The sequence below is a fragment of the Talpa europaea genome (genome assembly GCF_964194135.1).
Source record: "Talpa europaea genome assembly, chromosome: 8".
Classification (NCBI taxonomy): Eukaryota; Metazoa; Chordata; class Mammalia; order Eulipotyphla; family Talpidae; genus Talpa; species Talpa europaea.
This window is the reverse complement of record NC_140075.1, coordinates 60,496,451-60,508,755: the sequence shown is the minus strand read 5'-3', so window position 1 is coordinate 60,508,755 and position 12,305 is coordinate 60,496,451. Positions and strand designations below refer to the sequence as shown.

At 43.4% G+C, this 12,305-nt stretch overlaps 1 protein-coding gene across 1 annotated transcript in view; it reads right to left on the bottom strand.

The window, feature by feature from the left end:
* The window catches only part of RPGRIP1 (RPGR interacting protein 1), a gene marked incomplete at its 5' end in the record, with an annotated part of 33,195 nt that extends 28,462 nt beyond the window's left edge, over positions 1–4,733 (bottom strand). Inside the window, 2 exons of the mRNA XM_084241166.1 lie at positions 4,082–4,232; positions 4,695–4,733. Of these exons, the coding sequence (XP_084097292.1) occupies positions 4,082–4,232; positions 4,695–4,733 (190 nt within the window). The remainder of the gene's footprint in view (positions 1–4,081; positions 4,233–4,694) is intronic.
* Positions 4,734–12,305: the final 7,572 nt, after the last annotated feature.

Genomic DNA, 12,305 nt, shown 5'->3' with positions numbered 1-12,305 from the left:
GGCATAATTTCACTTCAAACTCAAGTTTGAACAAGGGAAGAATCTGGACTAGTTGTAGTGCGACAGTTTTTCTCTTTCAGCAAATACACATTTAACAAGTTCTTATTGAGAATGCAAGATTGAGCTGTTCTCATGAGCTGCTTGGCTGAGGCGCCTTTGAGAAGCCTGGGGACATCCTTTTTCTCACCTCATCCTCCTGGGCCTGCCAGACTCCAAGCACATTGGCTGACAGGTAAGCTTGAGCTTTCCTTTGCTTAATGCATGCCTGCAGGCTGGGTCTTACAGGCAAGCGCAGCCTTATCCAGTACTCTAGCACCCCAAACTCTTCTCCACCAGCTCCTGGGTAAGTAGAAAGCATTAAAGGTATGGAAGATATAGATGATGTGGTGAGGATGGGGCATAAATACAGAGGAAGAAAATGGTGAACCACTAAATGAGTTACTAGACCTTAGGAAATTCTGCATTAGGCCTGAATCTGTGGGAAGCTGAGAGCACTTACCAGTAAGTGTGGCAGAGCCATGAACTCTCTCCACAGTCTCCAGAACCCTGCTAAAGCAAATCCATCCAGCTGCCAAGGTATGGTGCTCACTGGCTAAAGCCTGGTATATATCAAGTCGGGATGAAGCCTCTTGAAGGTAGTGCAAAAAAAGAGAATCTGTTTCCACCACATACTGAGAAGTGAAGTCATAAAGGGGCTGTGACCCCACAGCTAGTGGGGTACAATGAGTTTCAAAATCATAGAAGGAATAGGTGCAGAACGTGGTAGGTTGAGTGTCTCCAGCTTGAGCCAGGGCAGCAGATGTCAGCAAGGCCTGGTGGATGTGCAGTTCAAACAGATTCTCACTCTGATGAAGCAGAGAAATGTCCACTTTATCCTTATCTCTGTGTGCTGACAGTGTTTCCAGACATGACAATGGTCGGGTACCATAAGCCACATCTTTGAGCTGTTCTAGAGAGGAAAAAAAACTATCTATCTATTAAAGAGTAGTAAGCTATTCCTTAGGGTAGAGGCAGGCAGAAAGAAAGGGAATAAAAACCACGCTGGAAATCCAAATTGTGGTTATTTCATGAAATCATGTTATTCAAGAGGAAAAGAAACAGAACAGAACCAGGAGCTTTGAATTCTGATGTCCAAGTAATCCAAAGCCTACTTTAGAGATAAGGTATGAGTGATTGAAAGTCAGGAGAATGCTAGAGGCACAATATCATCTACAGATGACACTGTTTTGGCTTACAACAAGCCCTAGCAATTCACTGGTAAATACACTAGAGCACTAAAAATCACAAAATGTGAACATTTCCAACAGTTTGGGATATTGGCCATGGGAAGAATAGCATGTTACAGTCATAGTGGCTATTACACTGCATGGGCCCTACCAAGAAATGATTCTTCTTCTCCAGGCAGATCAACCACAAGAATCTTTATTTTATTAGGAATTTGGTTTTATTTATTGGTAAGATGGCAAAAACAAAACACATTAAGTCAAAGAGTAAGGAAGTAAAAAGTGGGGAGAAGACTTACTGGAAAGACGTTCAAAATATTGGCAATAAGATGCAAAGATATGTAAGACAGTCTACCGCCATCTGAGTATTACTCCCCAAATCCAACCAGATACTTAAATATCACTTCAAATTGGGAAGTATTTCAGTCATAATGTATTGATGGTGAAGGTCCTATTTTAAGATTCAAAGGAATAGAATAAAAATATTCTGTATACAACAGAATATCTTCCTATCCAAAGTCAATATAGAGATTGACTAACAGTCTCCTAGTTGATAAGATTAACAAAACTTAAGATATATTTAAAATTTTGCATTGGATGATGTAAGATTAACAGTCTTCGCATAGGGCCTCCCTGGTAGCGCAACCAGTTAGGACGCAGCTTGTGGGGCTGTCCGCAGCCTCTGCGGCGTGGGTTCGATCCCCGGCCTGCCAGGGAGCAATCCACATGGCGCTGCAGACCTCTCCTGACTCGCCCACTGCTCCCCTTAGCAGTGTACTTCAGTCAGTCTGCCTGTTCTGCTCCCCACTCTGTCTCTGGTGAATCCTCTCGCACCCCACACCTCTGGTCTGTGCCCCAGCTCTTGTATGCATGAATGAATGAGTCTTTAAAAAAAAAAAATCTTAGCATATAAAGAACTTTTAAAAGTGAATAAAAAAAATCTATTAAGAAAGGGGTAAAGGTAGGAAGAGGTAATTCTCAAAAGAAATAATACAAATAACAGGTAAACATAGGGCCTCCCCGGTGGCGCAGCGGTTGAGCGCTGGGTTGCGAAGCTGCCTGCAGCCTCTGCAGCCGGTTCGATCCCCGGCTGCTCCCCGGCCACCGGAGGAGGGTCCCACATGGTGCGCAGACCTCTCCTGCCGCCCGCTGCTCCCCTCAGCAGTGTACTTCGGTCCTTCTGCCTGCTCTGCTCCCCGCTCTGGCTCTGGTGAATTCTCTCACCCTCCCACGCTTCTGACTGAACCCAGTGCATGTATAAACCAAACAAACAAACAAATAATAAATAAATAAATAAATAAATAAGACATGCCTCTAGAAAATTAAAAAAAAAAAAAAAAACAAAAAAAACAGGTAAACATAAAGAATACCCTCTAACCTTGCAGTCAATGAAAAAACTATAAGCTAAAGCAAATTAAACCTCAGAAGAAGGTAAGGGCCCTTATCTAGCACTATCTGGGAGAAAGACCTTGAATTTAAAAGACCTGAGAATTTCAGTACAAGGTGGGGAGTTCCTTTATTCTATGGCATTGACCTTTTGACAGATTCACCTTGGCATGGATAAATTGTGCCCAAGAGTGACCCATCTCCCTTTACTCTAGTTCTTTTTTTCCAAGTGTAATAAATTCTCTACATTCCTTTTTAATCCAGCTCATACTCATAGCTTTATAAACCTATTGTAGGTACAACCTATTTTCTACTTTTCTTTTTTAAATAATTTCATTAAGGTAACATTGGTTTCCAACACTCTGTATGTTAAGAAATACAGGATCCCGGGCCTCCATGGTGGTGCAGCGGTTGAGCGCTGGGTTGCGAAGCTGCCCGCAGCCTCTGCAGCCCTGGTTCGATCCCCGGCTGCTCCCAGGCCACCAGAGGAGGGTCCTACATGGCGCGCAGACCTCTCCAGCCATCCGCTGCTCCCCTCAGCAGTGTACTTCGGTCCTTCTGCCTGCTCTGCTCCCCGCTCTGGCTCTGGTGAATTCTCTCACCCTCCCGCACTTCTGACTGTACCCAGTGCTTGTATAAATAAATAAATAGATAGATAAATAAATAGATAAATAAATAAAGTCCACAATTAAAAAAAAAAAGGAAATACAGGATCCCACCTCTTTAGATGTATGTTACCACATCACACCACACCTGCCACCAAGGCATCCATAGTCCTCCACCATAGTCTACTTTGCCCCCTCTCACCCTTAGTCTCCACCATCCCGCTCTGGTAGACTCAGTTTTACCGTCAGATTTCTAGGGTTTGTTTCTGGCTGGGTTTTGTCTGACTATTTTCTTTCTCTATCTTCCAAAGTCAAGTCAGGTGGATACCAGGCCCTGGTCAACAGTGACTTACTAAAAATAGGAAGTACTATACTATGAAATTTGCTGAACTGTCCAGCAAGTTGCTCTGTTACTGTTGACATCTTCAAAGTGCAAGAAAGAATTCAGAGACTTTCAGAGTGAAATAACAGAAAAGGATGATGGGAGATGAGTGATGAAACTCTTATTACCTCACAAAAACTTCTATGTATGCCTGGACTGTTGAGTAGACAAGCTTGCCAGAGGGACAATGTTAAAGCACTCTGAGGGCCAACGGTGATACTTTGTTGTTCTCAAAATAGATTCTGAAATTGCTGGGCCCTGTTGAAACTCTCTAGAGAGATCAGAGAAAGACACTGACATGGTGAAGGAAAAGAAGCTGCTAGCCATCATCAGCCTTTGCTGATGACAAGATAAAGAACAGGAGGGATAAGTCATATGCCAAGAACATAAGAAGCAGCTTTCTAGATAGGTATACACTGAGAGGAACAGAGACGCTAGCTCCATGACAGGTCCCAAGATGAGGGGAACAAGGTACTAAGACTTGCCAGATATTGGAAGGCCATGGCTTCTTAAAATACCTTCCAGTTGATTGATACGCTTGTTCTTGAGGTCTAGGAGTTGATTCAACCTCTCCAGTTTTTCTGTGTGCTCTTTATTTTCATTATCGGATTTTGACATCATTGCTTCCAGTTCCTCCTGAAACAAAATAATGTCTGAACTTTTCTATCTCAGAGGCCCAGAACCAAAGAGCCCAGATAAAAAGGTGACATTTGTTGGGTAGTAGAGACTCCATTATCTCCTTAGCAGGGCAGATTCATCCACTAGAAAAAGGCTTGGGTTCCTCAAAGACCCCTCCAGGACAAGTTGCGCTATCAGAGCCATATGGTAGTATTTTCCTGGGATTGGCAAATTTTGAACCCAGAAGCTTCACACCTGCCATTTTCATTAGCTGGCCCCTTCACTAGCTTCTATTGCCAAGGTGCCATGAACATGGGTGAGTCCTCAAGGTCTTCAAAGGACAGCCCATTCTGTGTTTGCAGGGGACAGTATATCACTGCATCAGCCCTACAAACTCGGGGCTTGCTTCATTCCCAGTCTTGTGAGTGGTTCCCATGTGCCCATGTATCTATCCCCTTCCTGGACCATCGTTTCTTGCACCTGATAACACACGTTGATTTTGCGTTGCAGAATAAGCATGTCCCTGGTCTTTTCTAATTCCAGTGTGGTCTCTGCATGAGATTCTTTCAATTCACTTAAAATCTGGGACAGTTTGTTTTCTTCTTCATTTGTTGGTTTGCAGGGCTAAAGAGGAAAAAGCATAATAAAAGGGAGTATAAATAATAAGTACATGAATAACTACTCTCCATAAAGCTCTTGTTAGTTTATAATACTATTTATTTACTCCAAAATGTAAATGAGGGACCTCCCTGGTGGCGCAAGGGGTTAAAAAGCAACCTATGAAGCTGTCCGCAGCCGCTGCAGCACGAGTTCGATCCCTGGCCAGGGAGCTACCCACATGGCGCAGACCTCTTCTGACTCCTCCGCTGCTCCCCTCAGCAGTGTGTTTCAGTAGATCTGCCTGTTCCATTCCCAGCTCTGTCTCTGGTGAATCCTCTTACCCTCCCTCCCCACCTCTGGCCTGTAACCAAGTTCTTGTATACAAAAATAAATAAATCTTTTTAAAAAATGTAAATGAGGACACCTATTATTTCCCAAGTGCTCTCTCCTTTAATTCCTCATGTTCAGTAGCAAAAGTCAGGAAGTTGTACACCCTGTAAAGGTTATTTGATCTTCAACAGATCATTTCATCTCTGACTCTGAAAAAAAGAGTCTACATTTTATTTTATTTTTTTTTAAGAGATTTCTTTTTTTTTTTTTTAGAGGCATGCTTTATTTATTTGTTTGCTGGTTGGTTTGTTTGTTTTGTTTATACATGCACTGGGTACAGTCAGAAGCGCGGGAGGGTGAGAGAATTCACCAGAGCTAGAGCGGGGAGCAGAGCAGGCAGAAGGACTGAGGTACACTGCTGAGGGGAGCAGCGGGCGGCAGGAGAAGTCTGCACGCCATGTGGGACCCTCCTCCGGTGGCCAGGGAGCAGCCGGGGATCGAACCGGTGCCGCAGAGGCCCCGCGCAGCTTCGCAACCCAGCGCTCAACCGCTGCGCCACCGGGGAGGCCCAAGAGTCTACATTTTATCACTTGTAGAGGGTGGGGGAATATGTGTAGAGTTCATGAAGCTTTCTCTAAAACGTCTCATATCCTTCCAAATATTATCCTCAATCAGCACAAAATATAATTCAGTTAGTTTTCTAATCCCTTCTCTAGGGATATTTAACAGAGATCTACTGTAGAGGGGACTTGTTTGATTAAAGGTACTCTTACCTCTACTTCAGTGGTCTCTTGGATTGGAACTGGATAAGAGGCTGGTTCAGATTGACTGTCTGGAGATTGGGAAGTTATATCTTCAGTCTGCAGGAGTTCTAATTCCTGGTTATGCTGCTGTAGTTTTTTGGTGACTTCAAGCATCAGATCCTTTTGAGCTAGAAAAAATAATCCAGAAAGTTGAAACTCTGCAATTCTCAGTAACCATGGTCAGAGTTGGGCCAAGTGAAAATTAAATCTTCCCACTAATGTTAACTCATTTTAAAAATATGCCCTGGGTCTCCCTGGTGGCGCAAGGGGTTGAGCACCACACTATGAAGCAATCCACAGCCTTTGCAGCAGTGTTTGATCCCTGGCCGGCCAGAGAAAAACCCACATGGTGCAGCAGACCTCTCCTGTCTTGCCCGCTGCTCCCCTCAGCAGTGTATTTCAGTCAGTCTGCTGTTCAGCTCTCCATTCTTCGCAACCCAGCGCTCAACCGCTGCGCCACCGGGGAGGCCCTACAGCTCTCCATTCTATCTCTGGTGAATCCTCTCACCGTCCTGCATCTCTGGCCTGTGCCCCAGATGTTGTATGCATAAATAAATCTTAAAAATTTTTTTTTTAATTAAAAAAAAAAATATATGCCCTTGAGGCCTCCCTGATGGCACAGGGGTTAAAGACACAGCACTATCGGGCCTCCCCTTGTGGCACAGTGGTTGAGCGCTGGGTTGCGAGGCTGCCCGCGGCCTCTGCAGGGCCGGTTGGATCCCCGGCTGCTCCCCGGCCACCTGAGGAGGGTCCCACATGGCGCGCAGACCTCTCCTGCCACCCGCTGCTCCCCTCAGCAGTGTACTTTGGTCCTTCTGCCTGCTCTGCTCCCCGCTCTGGCTCTGGTGAATTCTCTCACCCTCCCGTGCTTCTGACTGTACCCAGTGCTTGTATAATATAAATAAATAAATCTTTAAAAAAAAAAAAAAAAAGACACAGCACTATCAAGTTATCACCAGCCACTGCAGCATGAGTTTGATCCCTGGCCAGGGAGCTGACCCATATGGTGCAGCAGACCTTTCCTGTCTCACCCACTGCTCCCCTCAGCAGTGTAGTTCAGTCAGCCTGCCTGTTCTGCTTCCCACTCTGTCTCTGGTGAATCCTCTCACCCCTCCACAGCTCTGGCCTACACCCCAGTTCTTGTATATATAAATCAATAAATCTTAAAAAAATATGCCCTTGGGCCTTCCCGGTGGCGCAGAGGTTAAGCACTGGGTTGCAAAGCTGCCCGCAGCCTCTGCAGCGCCAGTTCGATCCCCGGCTGCTCCCCGGCCACCGGAGGAGGGTCCCACATGGCGCGCAGACCTCTCATGCTGCCCACTGCTCCCCCCAGCAGTGTGCTTCGGTCCTTCTGCCTGCTCTGCTCCCTGCTCTGGCTCTGGTGAATTCTCTCACCCTCCCCCGCTTCTGACTGTAAGTTTGTATAAATAAATAAATACATAAATAAATAAATACATAAATAAATAAAAATCTTAAAAAAAAATGCCCTTGGGGCCCAATGGCTTAGAGTAGAGGAATATGGGTACTTTGATGGTAGGATGGCATGGTAACATACATCTGAGGAGGTGTGACTCTATTCTCCTAAATCATGTACACTGTTATAAACCAATGTTACTTCAAATAAATAAATGAAAATTTGTCCTTAAAGAAGCAATATTCTCTTATTTTTAAAAAAGGTAGTTCTAGCTTATTGACCCAGTAAAATGAACTGACACTTGCACCCAAAAAACAAAACAAAAAACACCTACAGAACTGTAGAGTAGAAAGGAGGACAACAAAATCAGAAATTAAAAAAAAAGAAACAGCTACATGAGGGACAGTTACTTCCAAACCAGTATCTCACTGATTGCTCCTCCACTCCATTCTTTTTTTTTTTTCAAAGATTTGTCCTTATTTATTTATGAATACAAGAACTGGGGTGTAGGCCAGAGGTGCAGAGGGTGAGAGGACTCACCAGAGACAGAGTCGGGGGCAGAATGGGCAGATCTACTGACATACACTGCTGAGGGGAGCAGTGGGTGAGACAGGAGAGGGCTGCTGTGCCATGTGGGTTAGCTCCTTGTCAGGGATTGGACTCACGCTGCAATGGCCGGCCGTACTCTGATAGCTCTGAGATCCCAACCCCTATGTACCCAGGAAGGCAGTCCTCTCCATTCTGACTTCTAAGCTATTGATTCTCTGTGGCATTCACCCCCACTCCCAACCTAACCTGGAGATGGGGAGGAAAATAAGTACATAGGCATTTTTGTGTGTGTGTTTTAGGGAATGGTGATTAGTGTTTAGTGTGATAAGTTCATAATTATGCATTACAGAGAGGGTTTACATTAAATCCTAAAGTCCTAAAAATATTTCACTTGTACTTGAGACATACTACAAGGTCTCAGCTTCTCAGCTTTCATAGTTTCTGCCTCTATTTTTCTTCATGTCATGTTTCTTTTCCTTCACTCTTCTATGTGAACATACTAGAATCTGATTAAATATAAGTTTAATAAACCTAACAGTAAGGCCCAGGTTAGCAAAAAAGAAGTGAGATGAAGATCTCTTAGAGAGTATTTAAAAGTCTTCACAATAACGGGCCTCCCTAGTGGTGCAAGGGGTTAAAATGCAACTGTGGAGTTGTCTACAACCACTGCAGCGGGGGTTAGATCCCCAGCCAGGGGGGCTGCCCACATGGCGCAGCAGACCTCTCCCCTCAGCAGTGTATTTCAGTCGATCTGCTTGTTCTGTTCCCCACTCTGTCTCTGGTAGATCCTCTCACCCCGACCCCATGCCTCTGGCCTATACCCCAAGTTCTTGTATGCATAAATAAATAAATCTTTTAGGAAAAACAGGTCTTCACAATAACTATCACCATGATCCAAAAGTTAAGACAGAAAGAAATGGTAGTGGTAACCAGAAGCTGTAGTTTAGATCTCAATTTCAGGCAGTAAGTACTAATAAAAAGGAAAAAGAAAAAGTTTCTCATCACCCTAAAATTATTGATAAGAATAAAAAATAGAAAAATTATTTTTCAATACATTTGATAAAGGGGCTATTTAAAATATATAATAAATTAAGAATTAGCATCCTCTCAAATATGAAGTCATTAATAGGAAAAAATATGTGCGTAAGGTAGGTGTCATGCTTTCTTGATGGTAAATCTGATTTGATTGCCAATGTTCTTATTCTAGTTATCTGTGACTCACACAAAAATAGGATCAAGTGAGGGGAACGGAAAAACGCTGGTCCAAGTTCTGTCTCCCAAACCAGATGTAGAATATGCCTCATTTGAGAGAGCTCTTCAAGGCCTGACCTACCTTGCTCTATGGACAGCTGAAGTAAGACTTCCTCCTTTTCTTCCAGCTGCATATCCGGCTGATGCTGCAACTGGGAAACATTCTGCTCTTGCTGTTCTCCCTCCAGCTCATTGCTCAACTGAGACTGATTACTGCTGTCCAGCATGCTTAAAATGAGAAGCAATTAGGGAGCAAGGTGAGAGTCGTCACATGGATAACAGAAGGTGTATGATAAGACACCTTTATTACACAGTTTTAGCATCTCCTGAGTCTAGTTCATCATTCATTCCCATAATGTTTTTTCTGTCCCTGCCTTATCTGTAACTGTCATTTACCAACTGCCTTGGAACCTTTGGATCCTACTGAGGAAAGAACCCAAGTCAAATCTATTTCCCAAGGAACTTCTCCAGCATGATGGCTTTCTTTAGGCCAGTAACTATATACCAAGACATTCTCATATATGCTGGATTAGAAGTGAGGAACAAAGTATTTACCTTTCCTTACGCCATTATCTACTTACCTTCACCAATGGTCTTGCCTAAGAGTCAGATTAAAAAGTTGACACTGGAAGGCAAAAACTAAACATTTTAATAACTGTATCCTACACACCATTACTGCTAGCTGTCAGAGCTGACCCATGGTCAGTTCTTTTCAAAAGTGAAGAGATGTTGATAAACAATTATTTCTGCTTATGTCTTTTGCAATTTTTTGTTTTAATAAATGTAGTCTAAAAGTGGCTTAACTTAGTATTAAGAGTTCTTGGCACTTCCTAACCGTATATTACATGTTGATCCAAGCAGATAATGTTCTGAATGATGAAGGAAATGGTAATGTTTGTCACAGAGAGTCTTCAAGAGGATCACCCCCACACTATTTCACTGTGCTGAAAAGCTGCAGTTGTTCCCAGGATGCGCCTATACAACCTCCCCAATCTACCCTCTGCTGCTTTCAAGTAAGTCAGAAGGCACTTTTAATTTTTTAAAACTGTCAAATATTTTTATTTTAAAAAAATTTTTTTTAAAGATTGATTGATTTATGCAGACAAGATTGGAGGTACAGGCCAGAGGTGTGGGGGGCAGGGGAGGACGTTGAGAGGATTCATCAGAAACAGAGTGGGGAACAGAACAGGCAGACCGACTGACCGAAATACACTGCTGAGGGGAGCAGCGGGCGAGTTATGAGAGGTCTGCTACGTCATGTGGGTTGCTTCCTGGCCGGGGATCAAACTCATGCTGCAGTGGCTGCAGTTAGCTTCATAGGTTGCATTTTAACCCCTTGCACCACCAGGGAGGCCCTAAAACTGTCAAATATTTTTAATTTAAAAATTAAGACAGGGGGCCTTCCCTGGTGGCGCAGGCGGTTGAGCACAGTGCTATGAAGCTGTCCACAGCCTCTGCAGTGCCCGTTTGATCCCGGCAGGCCGGTGAGGGTCCCACAAGGTGCGGCAAACCTCTCCTGTCATGCCTGCTGCTCCCCTCAGCAGTGTATTTCACAGTCTGCCTGTTCTGTTCCCCACTCTTTCTCTGGTGAATCCTCTCATCCTCCTGTGCACCTGGCCTGTCCCCCAGTTCTTGTATAAATAAATAAATCTAAAAAAAAAAAAAAAAGAATAAAAGTGAAGGTGCCTCTACGCCCTACTCCATTCCTTTCATCTCATTAAAGGCTTGTGGATTTATACATTTATACAAAACACAAATTAAGTCAGAGTGAGCATATTCTTTTGCTAGATCATTGTTTTTTTAATAATATATATCTTAATATAGATCCATCTCATTTTTAGCAGCTTCATAGTATTTTATTGTGGTTATGCAATAAGATTTATTTAGTCAATCCCCTAACAAAGGAAATTTAGATAGTTTTTAATTTTTTTTACTGTTACTAACAATGCAGCAATTAACAACCTTATTATACATATACCTTTGCATGTATATATAAGAGGCTTTCTTTAGTTTTGATTCCAAAATAAAAGGAATTCCTGGCACAAAAGATAGCATGGTTAACACTTGGACAGATAGTGTCAAATTCTCTTACTTACACTGCACCAACTTATATTCTCACTAAAATGGTATCAGAATTGAGTACCAGCTCCCTTCACATCCTTATCAACATTAGGTATTATTTTGAAAAACTGGAAGACATTTTTCATAATTGCTCTTTATCCCAAGCAATGTTCTGGGACCCAAGTTTGGTACTCACTTTTCTAAGAGTTTGTCATAATTGTCAATCAGCAATTTGCGTTCTTTTTCCAAATCTTCAACTCTCTCCTGAAACTAAGAATGATAGTAGAGTGCTTAAGATCCAATTTTAAATCCATTGCATTGCACAAGTTTCCCCTTTTTCCATTGCAGGATAGGGTTTAGGTGGGAGATTTTTATACTCATCTCTTATGTCTATGAGGAGACATTCAACTACAAAGGTTAGAACCAAATGAAGGTGGAATAGAAATTTTTATTGGAATTAGTAAGGCTTCTCTGAAAGCTTTCATAGTTTCTATTGTCAGAAATGCAGCAGAACTTTGTAATATAGTAAAGACTAGAGAACAGACATAAGTATAAGGCTTAGTTTTTCCCCAATGGTATAATCTTGAGCAAAGTGTTTAAACACTTACAGCCCCATATTTCTCATTTGAAAACACATTACTGGGGCCTCCCCGGTGGCGCAGCGGTTGAGCGCTGGGTTGCGAGACTGCGCGCGGCCTCTGCGGCGCCGGTTCGATCCCCGGCTGCCCCCCGGCCACCGGAGGAGGGTCCCGCATGGCGTGCAGACCTCTCCTGCCGCCCGCTGCTCCCCTCAGCAGTGTACTTCGGTCCTTCTGCCTGCTCTGCTCCCCGCTCTGGCTCTGGTGAATTCTCTCACCCTCCCGCGCTTCTGACTGTACCCAGTGCATGTATAAACAAAACAAACAAACAAACCAGCAAACAAATAAATAAAAGCATGCCTCTATAAAAAAAAAAAAAAAGATTTATAAAAAAAAAAAAGAAAACACATTACTAACATACACATTTTGAGGGGCCTCCCTGGTGGTGAAAGGGATTAAGTCTCAGCACTATGAAGCTATCCACAACCACTGCAGCACCAGCTAG